We start from the raw sequence: 14,889 nt of genomic DNA on the forward strand, positions 1-14,889 counted from the left end.
TTTAAATCACTTTAAATTAATAATCCAAGTACTCCTTTCTTAGTGTTAAAATAACACAATTGAAATAAACATATAATATAAAAATAATGTGTTAAAACGTAAATTCTAACATAGGAATGTTCGTGTCATATACTACAATGAGTAAATGTTAATTTTATTGAGAAAATATGCTTCCATAATTTGTATCAGCGTTATATATTTTATGTCAATTTTTCACATAATGTGTGCCACTTTCTAACATATTCATCTTCCGTTAAATTAACACAGAAATTTGAATAGACCATTTGTGGCACATGTGAAATGTATTGTATTAAATTTAACACAAATTTTTTTACTGTATAAGAATTATGTATAATAATTTGAATATAAAAAAATTATCAATTTTTTTTAGTACAATATTATAAATACATTGCTATCTACTTTTATGAATATAAATAAACAAAGTTTATAAGATTTATAAGATTATCTTCTCTGAAAGAATGCAGAAAAATTAAAACCTTTCATCTGTGCGAGCACTGACAAGCAGAAAGAGCGGAAAGCTAAATAGCCATTGTATCTATAGCAAACGCCGTGCCGCCTAAACATCAAAAGCATTTTTTTTTATATAAGCTGGAATATCTGGAAAGATACCTTTTAGCAAATCGCGTGCATTGCGTCCGCGGAGAATGCTGTGTCGCGGAAATATTTACGGGAGATTCGCGCTCGTACATCTTATCGACGTCGAAGCGTGAGAGTCACTCCAGAACGAAAAAAATACTCGAAGAAACGAACGACGTGGCTTGCATTACTGAGATATCGCAATGAACGGAAAGTTTTCACGAACAAATAAAGGAAACGAGAGATTGATTGTGAGAAAACTTTTCCGTGATCGATATTGAGAAATGTGTAATTGAAGTATAAATAACTAATATTGTTGAATAAAGTTTCTCCCACTACTTTGCCAGTTAGAAAAAAAATAATAAACAAATAATAAACAAATTTCAAGAACTCTCTAAATTCAAGTGATAATGCAGTTGATAATGAGATTAACAACGCGTTTGGAACGCAAATAACTCATAAAAACGAGAAACTTTTATTCACAGTAGCACCGCACGTTTCGACTCGTTTCGAATCATCATCAGCGATACAATTAGTTTTCCGGAATTCGTTCCTCTGATCTCATGTTGATGAGTTAATTACATATGAGACCAGAGGAATTGAACGAATTCCGCAAAACCAATTCTATCGCTGATGATAACTCCAAACGAATCGAAACGTTCGATGTTATTGTGAATAAAGGTTTATTTTTTTGTTTTAACAGTAAAAGCTATTTGCGTTCTTCCAACCGCATTGCTATTCTCATTAACCTGTATTATCGTTTATAAGAATATTCTTGTTAAATAAATTAAATTAAATACTCGACTTCCAATTCTTCAATAACTATGTTAAAAGAGTTAGTAGGAGTCAGCGCGGTTCTTGTGGCGCAACGTTCATGTGAATAAATTTATTTAAACTTCGCAATACAAACCATTACACTGCTTATAAGAATATTGACAATTCTGCATATACATACATACACAAAAAGTTAATTGTTTTATTGAGCGGAATCTTGGAATTTTGTATTATACATATAATTATTGAGTTTGTAAGAATTATTATCCTAGAGTATGAGTAGATGTTTTGTATGCGTTATCTGTAAATTTTACTACGTAATGAATAATTACATTTCTTTTGTAACAAAAGGAACATGAATCTAGCTCAATCGTCTTAGTTGTAGTAAAAACGGAAATTGTCAACACAATAGTTCGAAAACTGAAATATTGATGGGGCGTCATACATTATATTTTTTACTAAAGATGGCCCCACAATTATAGCCAAACATTAAACGTGATTTAAATTGGTATTTAATTTAGTATATAACCGATCAGAAGTTTTTATTCACATGAACATTGCTCCACAAGGTTTGCGCTGATTCTTTCTAACCATTCTTGGTAAAAAAAAAAAATCCGTAAACTCGCTCGGCTCCTAATGACCGAAAAATTGAGTTGAATTTTAGCACATGATTCGAAGTATACATATTAAAACCACGCATCGGAAACATTTACGGTAACATTTGCGCTGTACTGCTTTGCAGCTATTGCATATCGGTCGTTTCCTAATAACTGACGGTAAATTGTACATGTCAATAAGCGCCCGACCGCGGTTTGATCACTTTATTAGTCTTGCAGTCGGTGTGGACCGCGGCTTCTAGGGATGTTTACGCGGGCATACAGGGGATGGCTTCGCCTAAGCGAACGTGTACGCAAATCGCTTACAACGCGCGGCCTGTGTTTGCTCGTATTTAGCTGCATTTAGCTTAGGCGTACATGACCACCTAACGACGCGTGTAAACGCTCGCTAAAGCCGACGCTACATTTAACCCTCGCGTGTGACAGAGCCCTATCGACAGCCCCTGTCAAAAACGTAACCATCCCCCCAGTCAGCCATGTTCGACATGTAATCTGTATAATGCGAAAATTCCAGAGGCAATCTTCAAGACTAAGGGCTTTTAGAAATCTTTACAATATCACTTTGCGTCTACCACTTAATCTTCGTATATAACCTTGGCATTATCTTCCAACTATAATGAATAATGAATCGAAAAGTTGGAGCAGCGACACGCGAAGTTACATGGAATAAATGTGACAAGCGCGTCATTGAAGAAATCATTAAACTTGTAACAGATGATCGCATCTAACTTTCTCAAAACAATGTCCTTTTCTTCTTTGGTAGTGCCTTTAAGTGCAATTTCTGTGCATAATGCCGAGGATTAACCTTTTGCGTTTTTGTGGAACATTCAGCGTCCTACTTTTTTCAACTCATTGTCAGTTTTTAATTATTTTAATGAATTTCTCGAAAGTACAGTTTATTTTGTTTTTGCGTAGAGTTCCTAAAACATGAATAAGTGTTAAAAAAGTCGTTAATTTCACGTAATTATTAGGAGACTGTAGAGTAAATTGGTTTTAAATAGAACTTTTTTAATTTAAATGAATGGTTAAGCAGATTTGCTTGACATTTTTAATGTAAAGTCCGTACAAGACACCGAACATGTAACAACAGTTTAACAGTTCTTTCTTATATATACTATAACATTTATAAAATAAATGCGAGTGTATATTTATTCTATATATTCAGTTGTTGTGCAAAAAATTTTTTAATTATAAAGTTCTTGTAAATCATTACTTAAAAAGTCTTAAAATTTTGAGAGGTAATTGATTTAAGATAATTAAAGAGTTTAGAATTCAAAAATATCAAGAGTTTTGCAGTTTATTGTAAAAGTTTCAATGTTCGAAAGGACTCGTGTCCAAATCGGATCTTTACATCGGAATTGCAACCTGATTGTAGCACTGGTAATCGGCCAATCAGATTTGATCTTAGAAATGTTAAATCAGTAAAATATTATGAGTCATCAGAATAATTAAATGATTTTATTGATTTCAATTTTAACAAGATAGACTATCATTAATTTTATTTTTGACTGTCAAATTACTTGTTTTACTCAATACTAAAAAAAAGTACATCAAAATTTTTTAAAATTCTATTTAAAAGTTGATAAAAATAGGAGTGTCCTATTTGGATCAGGAAGTGGTCCGATTTGGAACCAGTAATTCCAAATCGGACTGGAAAAAGCGTTGTTACATTTTCCATTATAATTTAACACAGGTGAGACATTGTATGTCAAAATAGTCTTAAGCAAAAATGAATGAAATTAAACTATTTTTCCAACGGTTTTACGATTGAACTTTATTTGCGCCCTATAGATAGCAAAAATTGTAAACAGGTCCGATTTACCCCTTCCCTAAACAAATAGTAAAAATTTGTGCATTTTTTAAGAAAAATGTATTTTCTACTAAATTACTATTAAAATCAAAACAACAACTTAGACACTTTTTTAGGATATCCTAAAGTATTTTCAGAATGTCAGATTTTTTGCTATGTTGTTTTTTTTATTATAAATTGATAATCTTTGAAAAATATGAAGAAACTGATATTTTCTAATGTGAACCCAATAAATATATAATAGTCTAAATATCTCTTATAATTGTGTTCTAAGAATTTGATTCTAGGGTGGGTTATTGAATCCTAACTTGAAGTCAGAATTTTTTAATTAAAAAAACCCAAAATAGCAAAACCGTAATAAATCGACATAATAAATCAAAAAACAACAAAAATCATCTTATTATTTTAAAATTTTGTTTCTTGACTTTTTTGATTGTTGCATCCGAATCTGAGGTCAAGATTTTTGAATACTAAAAAAGTTCAAGATGGAAAATGCAAAATGACAAACAAAAGTTAAAAAAAACAATTGTATTACTTTTTAATTTGTTTTGCAAAGTTTTTTTTGGGATGCGGAATGTTAGCTCAAAATTTTCGAAAAAATCAAAATTACGAAAGAATAAATTTATGACAAATATTCTTATAATAAAGAAACATATAACTAATAACAGAGTAATAACAGAAGTACATGGCGACTTCTACTTCCTTTCTTTATATTTTTTTATCTTTTTTTGCATCTTCTAAACTTGCATTTTAACTTCCTATTTTTATTTTTTATTTTGCATTTTTGTTTAATTTTGTTTATAAATAATAAAATACTAAACATTTTACTAAATATTATTTGAATCATTGACCGCCTCGGACCGGTCATTTTGAATTTAAAATTTGAAAATTGCGACTTCTGATTCATTATCAGCAACCCAAAAAGTTTGTGAGACAAAGAGTTAAATAATTTTAAGTTAGTTTTAAATTATCGTTAAATAAATGTATAGGTTACACGATTTTATATCCACGTTTCCTTATTCTCTTGTATAATTCATCTTTAAACGAGATTTTGTTTCACACGCTATCGCGCTACTGGAAATTACACATCCATGCGAATTCCTTATCGTGTAATATCAATAAATCCGAGTATATCGATAATAAAATAAATCAACAGATTACAGAGATATCTTCGCAATCTCGGGAAAGAGAAGATCGTGCTTGAAAATACTGCTTTGTACTACAAAATGTTGCATATATATTGTAAGAATATCTAAGAAATATTATGCACACGAGGTGCATGCTTACTTCATAAATATTTCAAAGGACATGTTCTGAAAAAATAAGAAAGTATGTAATATCACGAATTGCAAGCGTTATTTATAAGCCTGCATTTTGCTTAAATTTTAGATGAAAATTCGAATAACTTTTTTTACATAACACAGTGTAGTTTCTCGATAATTTATGTCCGAAAATATAGCTATTAATAGAGGAAAAGAAGGTAATATGACACCCATTTCTATTTTATTGAATAAATTTGTTTATTATTAATATTATATTGAAACTGGAACGATTGTATTCAAAGTGTTGTTTAATAGATTCTAGAGTAACTCAAAGTAATGAAATATTTATTACTTAGGAAGTGACTTATAAAATTGTGACGCATAATCGGTGGAAGAAAAAAACTGGTGGTAATATGGCTAGCTTAGAAATAATTTTTAAAAAATCTATTTAGTTTAAAAAAACACAGTATTTTGTTACAAAATTATATATTTTTAATTTTCCATTATTTAGAATCATCCTGATTTAAAATTTTCCTGCATTCAAAGACTTTAGAGACGTCATTAGAACTATCATTTTATCCCTGTTTAACATTAAACAACAAACATAAAATGATATTTCTGATGTTTCTGGACATTATCCTTTAAAATAACAATCGATTTATAGAAGAAATATTTCTATATAAAAATTTCGTTTAAAAAACAATATTAACAAAATCCATGTTATTATTTAATTCTACATAACTCCAAGTGTGCACAGTCAAATAAAAAGTTAAATATAAAAAAAAACACTCGAGTATACATACATTCGTGTGATAATATGCTCAAGTTTAAAAACAATGGAGAAGTATGTGTAATTAAATGCTAAGATATACCTAGAAAAAGTTTAGAAGTGCACAAAAAGTAAAAATGCCTTGTGTCAATTGTGAGTTATTGTGTATTGGCATATTAACGGTATTAAAAAACCACAGGTAACTAATTGCATAATTCCATAAATAATTGTTAGCTTTCGTCACCTAATAACGAAGATAATGGGGGGAGAGGGAGTAACCATATTGTCGACAATAGCCATAATACACTTTTCTCCTCTATTAATGTGCACTATAAAAAACTCACACGTTAAATTACAACCGTGATGGGTAATTTTGAGACCTATTATTAAAGGTATACTATATACTTATATAGATAAAAGAAAAAACTTGTAATTTACAAGTAAAATTATTCTTTTTTCTAGTAATTAAACAACTTGCAAAAAAAATTTTATAATTAAAATTGAAGTTGTAAAAATACAAACGCAAATATTTATGTACAAATTTATCAACAAATTGACGTATAATTTTCCTTAAGCTATATGTACGAACGTAAAAATGCAAATATTTGTGATGTTATTATTACGCTATATAATATTATAAAAAATTGTACAATTACATAAAAATTATAAAATATACTATTGTTATTCTAATTTTGCATTTAAAGAAGATATATTTACACAAGTAAAGGTAAAAGTATTAATTTTTATAAAAACACCGTTTTATAAATTTTCACTAAAAATGTGTAATTTTTGTACAGATTAGTTATGTAATTTTATATAATTTTTTTATAGTGTACACAATACACTGCCAAAGTTTTGTTTTATGTAATATTACACCTGTTATAGTGGTATTATAGTATAATTTTAAGATTCACTATATAGCTGTAAATATTCACACGTGTGTAAATTTGCAAATTATAAAAATAAAATTAATTTTTTAATTTGTAATTAACAGATGGCAGAAATAAATTTACAATACATACGGAAAATTATACAAATGATAATGCATTTTGCAATTATATTATTATACATACAAATATTGTCTTTCCATCATGACTGTTGTAAACAATAAAAAAGCTATTGTATCCGCACACAGTGATTAGGTTGAACAGACATTTTTGTACATGAACAATGAATGCTAATCGCACGAAATTTCACAGCGATATTTGGAATATTACTTTTGTACTACGTAATGTTATAGAAATTTGGACAATTATATAAAATAAGATATATTTACACAATAATAGCAAATGTACATATTTTTTATGGAATTATATAATTTCTGTAAAATTACAAAGTTTTTATATTTACAGAACTAATTACATAACTTTTACCTTTATTAGTGTAAATTTATTGAATTTTTTGTACAGTATACGTATTTAATAGAATATGTATATATATAACACAAATTTTTATTATGAAAAATATGTAAAGCAATTGATTGACTTTTAAAAAAATTTCACTAACTGTTATTTTAAATTTTATCAGAATTCCCAAAAAGGTTTTACAATAAAAATGAATCGCTATAAACCGAATGTAAAAAAAATTCCTTTTTTTTAACTAAAGGGCAATATTTCGTCGATTGCCAATAACCAATGAAGCCATCGTCGCGTCAATTAAATTCCAAACAAGGTCAGGCATAGTGTTCCCTACGGTAACCATGGCTCGCCAACATTAACGATTCTAGCTGCGCGTCTCTGTCATTAGTAGGCTGTTCGAGTTATAAAGCGAATTTGACCAATCGAAAGGGTGATGATCGAGCAAATTCAGACACAATTGTGAGAAAACTATTTCGAAAGGGAAGGAATAGAAATCTTGGTGCCACAATCAACGATAATCGACGTAATAGTAATAATTGTCGTCATTCCGATAAACGATTCCCGCATTAATGGAATCGTTTATTGGAATGTCCTTTGATTGATTACAATTTTACCGGCCGTTTCTCGTTAAAGAAATCCTTCAAACTCGATATACTCCTCTTCGAGCGTTAATTCGTACACGTTCGTGATAACTTAGTTATTGTAAGACGGAAATTTAACGGAATCTAATGTGTTACTTGCAAAGTAATATCTCTCAAACGTGCACGGATTAAGAAGTTATAATCCTATGGAAAACTAGTTCTGAAGATTGCCGAAGGAGAAGTTCGTCAACTTTGATAATGACATCGCGATGACATCGATCAGTGCGGAAAAGTAGGTCAAGTACGCCGGGAAGTTAAAGGCTAATTTGCATACTTTTACCTAAACGCACCTCATCGGAATTTTAATTTTATATTAACATAAACGAATTGCGCCGCGGCGAGTCGCGCCCCTTTATCCTTTTTCTTGTTTTTCCTTTCAGAGAAGTCGCGCGGCATCAAAGGCTAGGATCAAAGGCTCACGCAATCCGAGTATGATTATGGATAAATACGTTCTCCTATCATAAAATATGGGGAAACCTTGACGAGCCGTTGCACACGCGAGCAGACAGCAGCCGATCATCGTGGGAAAAAAAGACTCGATGGATCTTATCCGACCCTTTTTGTCAAGGCGCAGTATTTGTCAGCGAGGATGCAGCTTGAATTTGATTGCTAAAGCCGTACTTGTTATGCCGTGCATACAGCTAACGTCGTGCGTGTCCACCGCGATTCACCGTCGTTAGACCTCGACCTTAAAAAGCGGCCACCTCGCGATCGCGATGAGTTGATCGTTACCTCGGAGACTTTCGAGGGACCTTCGTGTAATCGCCGTCGTTGTCATCGTTGTCGTCGTCGCCGTCGTGGTCGTCGTTGTCGTTCTCGTCGTCAATAATGACACGTTTTTCCAATAATGACACGTGAATCGAGATAACGACTGTTTGCAATGAAAAAACGATTTAACCAGCTCAACCTCGAGTTTACGTAAGAAATTAGTCCAACAAGAGCCCTCTATGCTTTCCTACGTTTTTGTTCTCCGTTCTCTAAATAAAATCCGCGATGCGCACTTTAAAGTGACGATTACTTCTACATAAAATAACATGGAATAATATGATTGTCGATAAACTTTTTTATTCGTCAATGAAAGGGAAATCTTCAGAATTTTATTTCTGTTAATTTACATATCTCTCACATGAGAGGAGAGACACGATCAAATTTCGTTATTTTATCAATCGAAAGAATGATATTAGAGCGATACGTGTAACACCGGCATTTAAAAAATTCCATTCTTGATCGAGACAAATTTGACATTTCTTTCGGTGCTCAATATAATTCTGTATCAATTATTAAAACGTTTTTTAGTTCTATAAACTACGTGCCGATACGAATTGTCAGTAAAGATGGAATCACATTCAGTATGTACTTAAAAGTCTAAATCAAATTTAGTAATCAAGCTTTATTTCCTAAGATTCGAATAATACTCGTAAGAAGTAATATTTCGTATATTGTACCTGCGAAGTAATCGACTAGTCAGTTTGTAATTTTACAAACGAATACCCGTAAGATTCGAAATATATTTAAATAGTAAATACTCTCTTTATAAAGGATCGAATCTTTTACAAGTACTCGAACTCTAAGAATTATTACCGGTATTCATAGCCTTTCCTGATAAATGAGGATTCCTTGTTCCTGTCTGTCTTTTGTCTCGCGTATGGTAAAACATAGCACGCGAGACAAAGTCAGACAGGAACAAGGAATCCTCATTTATCAAGGAAGGACTATGAATACGGGCAGATGTTGTGCGCTTAACACGTGTTGTAAAGGAAAATAAAATTTTCTTGTAAATGTACTCATAAAAGGTCCGAATAGATTTGATCTAGGTTAGACTCTACTTGGAAGTAATGCTCTTGTTTTTTGAGGTTTTTTGAGGTTACTCATAAAAGGTTCGAACATATTTCATCCATCTTGGAAATACTGCTTTTATTTTTCGAAATAATCATAGAGAGTTCGAAATCAGATTCAAATTTACTTGTAGGATACTCAACTCCATCGCTAATTGTTAAATTTGAAACAAAAAAATTTTATTATTATTTTACTTTTCTAAAAATATCATCTGTTAAATAATCATCATATTTCACCCTCAAAAATTTTACATCTAACCTTCGAGCCTAGGATTCATAACATTATTAATCTTCGGTCAAGCTGATTTTCCATTTTCCATTTTAAATAAAGTTTTGAATACCTTTTTATTACAAGAATAGTTGTAGATTAATTAAATTTAATTAATTACTTCTTTTAATAAATTAAAATAAAAGTAATTTAAGCAATGTAATTAAACAAGATAATAAAGTTTAAATTAAATTTCTAAATTTAGTTAGTACATTAAATTGAATAATAATTTCATAAATTATATATTTTCCCTTCAAAATTACCATTGCTGAAACATTTTCATATGAATTTCTAAATTGAATTGAAGAGAATGCTGACCTCACGATTTTTGCCGACACTTCAAAAACTTGTTTCGTTTCAGCTGGAAATATAATATTCGGCACGAATCTCACACCAAGAACCTCATCCTTTGAAAATTTCATGAAAGCAGACTCACCGTAGATTGGCAACTACCACGGTGTATTGTCCCTCGATCTTGACGAGTCCGACATTTTGCATTATTAGACCGGTGATCAGCATACCGATCAAAGCCGGAAGAGTGGTCAAAGAGAATAGCCAACCTCCGAAATGCGCAGCGATGCACACAGCGGCCAATCCGAACAGTTGGCCACCTGGGGCGGCGTCATCGCCCATTACCGAGTAGACGACACCCCAGAGCAGCAGACCCAAAAGAAAAAGGCATAGAACACGAGCAAATTTCCTGTATGTTGGGCAGAACGGCTGTGGACACGCTCTTCTCCATCCTGGCGGCTCCCACGATGGCGTGTCGTCGCGACCGTGACATCGCGAACAAAATAGATACAACCACGATCTGAAAGAGACATAAATGAGATGAAGAGCGCGATGGAACACTGAAATATATGTGACGTTGAAACTAGCTAATACATTCTTTTCGTTTTTCTTCAAAACTTCTCTTTTAGCTTCCATAAATTGGGGATTGAAAATAACACATCGATCCTTAGATTTAATTTTCTATTTCAAAAACGAATCAAAACTAATTAACTATTATAAAAGCACTATTTCCTCTTAGCTACATTAAGAGAAAAATTACTAAATTTTAATAAATATTTATTTGAATAGTATTAATAAAATATTTACTAAATATATATTTATTTAGTACAAGAATCATTAATTTAAGTATCACCTTTTTTTTATAGAGTAAATATATTTATGTACAATATTTATGTACAATAAGTAAATTTATTAACACTATTCAAATAAATATTTATTAAAATTTAGGAACTTTTCCTCTCGCTGTAGCAAAAATAAACCATCTATTATATTAGTAGCGATACCTGATAAAAATAAATCTTTTGAAATACTTAGGATCGATATCACATGTGAATACGGTCTACTTTTTGATAAGAAGGGAGATAAGGATAAGTGCAAAACAAGAAACATGAGTTATTGTGAGCTTTTAATCTAATTTGTACTACATGGCATATTATGCTGCTTGCAGTAATAAAAATTCGAATCTTTTGTATAAAATTATATTTTAATGGCAATTCCAATAGCATCTTAAATTTTATAATGTTACACTCGATCTTTTTACCACAATTTTATACAATATACGCATTTTGCGTTTTCAAAGAACAAATTAATTGTTTCTGAATGAAAATAATAAATTTATGTTTATCAAAATTTAAAATAAAAATACTAGCTTGACGCAATAATATAAAATAAATAATTTATTTATCGCGACGAAAAACATCAAAGATACGTTGATTTTTAATTTTACGAAACATTTCGCATTTGGAACATGATTTGGAAATAATTGAATAAAAATCACATCAAAAGGTTATTGTATTATAATGCAATCTTCGTTTAACATATCATCGTATTATTCATTCAGAGCAAGTTTATTTGGATTAATGCCTTCAAGTACGAACGTCAATAGCTTCAATCTACTCAGTATCTACTGGCTCCGTTATCCGCAGATAATTTGTAACTGTTAAACTAACTTAGATTTCAATATGATACCAACAATTATTACAGTACATCTGTCTGCATGCCTTTATTGAGCATTGTAACGGTTAATTTGGTGTGTGGCTTTACACGGTAGTCTATTAGATTGTATTATTCCGCGTGTGCAATAATAATTTTGGGCTAACAAATTCATTATAGTATTGAAAGCGTATATTAATTTATGTTACGCTCATTCATAAGTCATAAAGAATTAATAATTCATAAACTATTTAATAATTTATCGGCTGCGCATTTCGAGGAAAATACTTTCGTACTCACACCCTATTATTCTACTTATTATCGGCGAATAACTCTTTAATTGGACGTCCAATTAATTTCTTGTTACCTGATAAATTCGATGCAAAGTTTATGAAAAGTGTGTGCGTGCGTGTGATGACACACTGTGTTAAAAAAATACAATACTAAAACATTATTACCGCTTCACAATAAATCGAAGAGTATCTTATTATTGTTGATACTGAAATACACTTTAATTTTTTCTTATTACACAATTTAATTAAATTTTCAAGATATTTCTCGTAAGAGCATGACTAGCGATTGGCAGATTTTTTTTAACATAAAGATTGCATTATTCAAACAATGACGTAACGTTATAGTCGAGTATATCTGCCTATAAAAGATTATACGTCATTATTTAAATAACATAATCTTCATATATAAAAAATCTATTAGACGCGAGTCACGCTTCTACGAGAAAATATCATGTTCGAAATGTCAATGCAAAAATTAAATCTACAACGTGTAATTGTTCGAAATAATTACAACGCTGGAAAGCAGATGTGAAAGAAGCGTATACATTATACATTTTTGCGCATAGATAGCCGCTATCAAGCAAATGAGAATAAGTCATAAATGATAGCCATAAAATAGGATAATTGATGTTGGCCGTCGCATTAGTAACGTAAACAATTTTGCCAGTCTTGTCGATGCAAGATGTGTACTTACAAATTAGGTGATGAATGAATCAACATATTTCATGCTCTGAATTGTAAAGAGCGACGTGAGGGAGAACTGAGACGATGACTGAAAGTTACGTATTTGATTTACATATATAAAAATATTGCGAGAGTCCGAGAGATCGTCTTCAATAAATATGCATTTGCAATAACTGATATTCACGAAATTATCGACGTTTAAGCAGTTTTGGAGAGAAACATTACGAGAGCAAACAGACGAACAAACAAAATCTGGAAAGTTCATTTTATCGGTCCCTCAGAACAGTTTCGATAAACAAGCGTTTTTGCGCTGTTAATTGTTGAAACGCGTCAGCTCATTGTTTGCGGCAATGTAAAAAAAAAGTCACACCTAATTTGCGACGGTATGACAAAAGAACCACATAGTAATTATGGCCTATTATCGTTCATTATCAGAGGCGATTGTTTACTTTTGCCGCAACGTGACTTATTATCACTGACCGTGTGAAGTGCATATATATTTTCGAACGATATACGTTCGCAATTGTATATTAGCATTATTTTGTCGAATGCAACGATTGCGGGTTATTTACACCGACACGATCGGCAAGAGTCTCCCCAAGGGACACGTGCGTCTTTCTCGATTTTTCCATATCGATCTGGATCTAGAAAAATAATTCACAGGCGCGCGCGCACTTATCAACAAATAGACTCTGTGAAGCTTTGCCGAGAGGTAATCGGGTCTCACCTCTCGAGTTCCTCGGAATACTCAATCTTGTCTCTGATCGAGCTGGACAAGCTGTACGCCGATTTCTTTCGGTTACCGTTGATCCTGCCGTTCTCCAGATCGAACTTGTGCTGCGGTATGTTCTCCACGCTGCCGCCGTGGTGCAGGATCGACTTCCGCCTACCCTGATCGGAATTGTGCTCCGAGCTCGCGCTGATGCGCCGGTGATGCTCGAAGGCGGGATTATCGTGTCCCATGACCTGCTCGCTGATCGACACTCGTCTCTTCCCTATTTCCTCGCTGGGTTTATTCGTCCTGCCTCCCATCTCGATCTCCATTTTCCACGACCAATTTTATTGATCACTAAAAAAAAAGTTGTCGAACGGGGACGTTGGCCGATCGAACGGATCCGGAAGTTCAGCCTTCTCCTCCTCCTCTTCCTTTATATGCTCCGCACTCTCCTCTTTAATCCTCTCAAATGTGAGTCGCGGACCGTGCGCGCGAGCGCGAATGCAGATCGCGCGTTCGATCGGTCCTCTCACCTATCCGACCAGTAGACGAGACGAGTAAATCTCGCGAGTCCTTCTCGAAACTGACTCCGCCAACCACACGGCACACCACCTGTCGATACGGATTCACTCGCGCTATTGATCGCGATCGAATGGAAAGGGGGCCGTAGCTGCGCGCGGTCGCTGAACGTACTGCGACGATCGCGGATCACGCGTTCGCCACGTTAACGGCGATCGTTAGCGGGTGAGTCTCGTGACGAAAACGAGGACGGGGACGGGGCGATCGGCGGACGACGAACGCTAATGCGTTGCGACGATTGACGTCTTTGACACCTTGGCCCGCTTTTACCGGGCCGTTCCTTCTTCGTGAGCGCGTTCTCCCCAGGTCGCAGCTTTGTTTTCCTCGTTAGCGTTTAGCGGCGCGCGTCACTCTCAGGATCAACCCGTTTGTCCACACCAATGTTTTTATCACGCGTCGCTCAAATCGATCCGAGATCGGTTCTCACGCGCCCGGTTGTTCGCGTGGAAACGCGACGACCGATCTCGATCGCGCACGACGCAATTGACGCGACCGCCGGTGCATCCCGCTTGCGTTTTGCGCTTCAGCGTAATGATTTAAGCTCTTACGTTGAGGGAGCCCCCCTTCGATCGGTCGGCGAGGCGAGGAGAGTGCCTCGATCGGTCTAAGTAGTCGCGGTGGCGCGAGCGCGATGGCACGGTTGACCAGCGACTAAAAGCGGCAAATGTGCGCGGCGAGCGGTGGTGTTTGTGCGGATGGTAGTGGGGCTCGCAAAAAGTGCTCGAATCGCGAAGCAACGAGCA

At 33.5% G+C, this 14,889-nt stretch overlaps 1 protein-coding gene across 5 annotated transcripts in view; it reads right to left on the bottom strand.

The window, feature by feature from the left end:
• The window catches only part of LOC105204367 (sodium/hydrogen exchanger 9B2), a 68,287-nt gene that overhangs the window by 29,753 nt on the left and 23,645 nt on the right, over positions 1 to 14,889 (bottom strand). For 2 of the 5 annotated variants that reach the window (XM_011173424.3, XM_011173425.3), the window contains exons 2-3: positions 13,580 to 13,921; positions 10,368 to 10,742 (exon numbers count right to left, since the gene is read on the bottom strand). In XM_011173424.3, coding sequence (XP_011171726.1) covers positions 10,368 to 10,742; positions 13,580 to 13,896 — 692 coding nt within the window. In that variant the 5' untranslated portion in view covers positions 13,897 to 13,921. Of the gene's footprint in view, positions 1 to 10,367; positions 10,743 to 13,579; positions 14,180 to 14,889 lie in introns of all 5 variants that reach the window. The other 3 variants (XM_011173426.3, XM_039454630.1, XM_039454629.1) reach the window with 2 other exon arrangements.

Source organism: Solenopsis invicta, chromosome 10 (assembly GCF_016802725.1).
Source record: "Solenopsis invicta isolate M01_SB chromosome 10, UNIL_Sinv_3.0, whole genome shotgun sequence".
Lineage (NCBI taxonomy): Eukaryota > Metazoa > Arthropoda > Insecta > Hymenoptera > Formicidae > Solenopsis > Solenopsis invicta.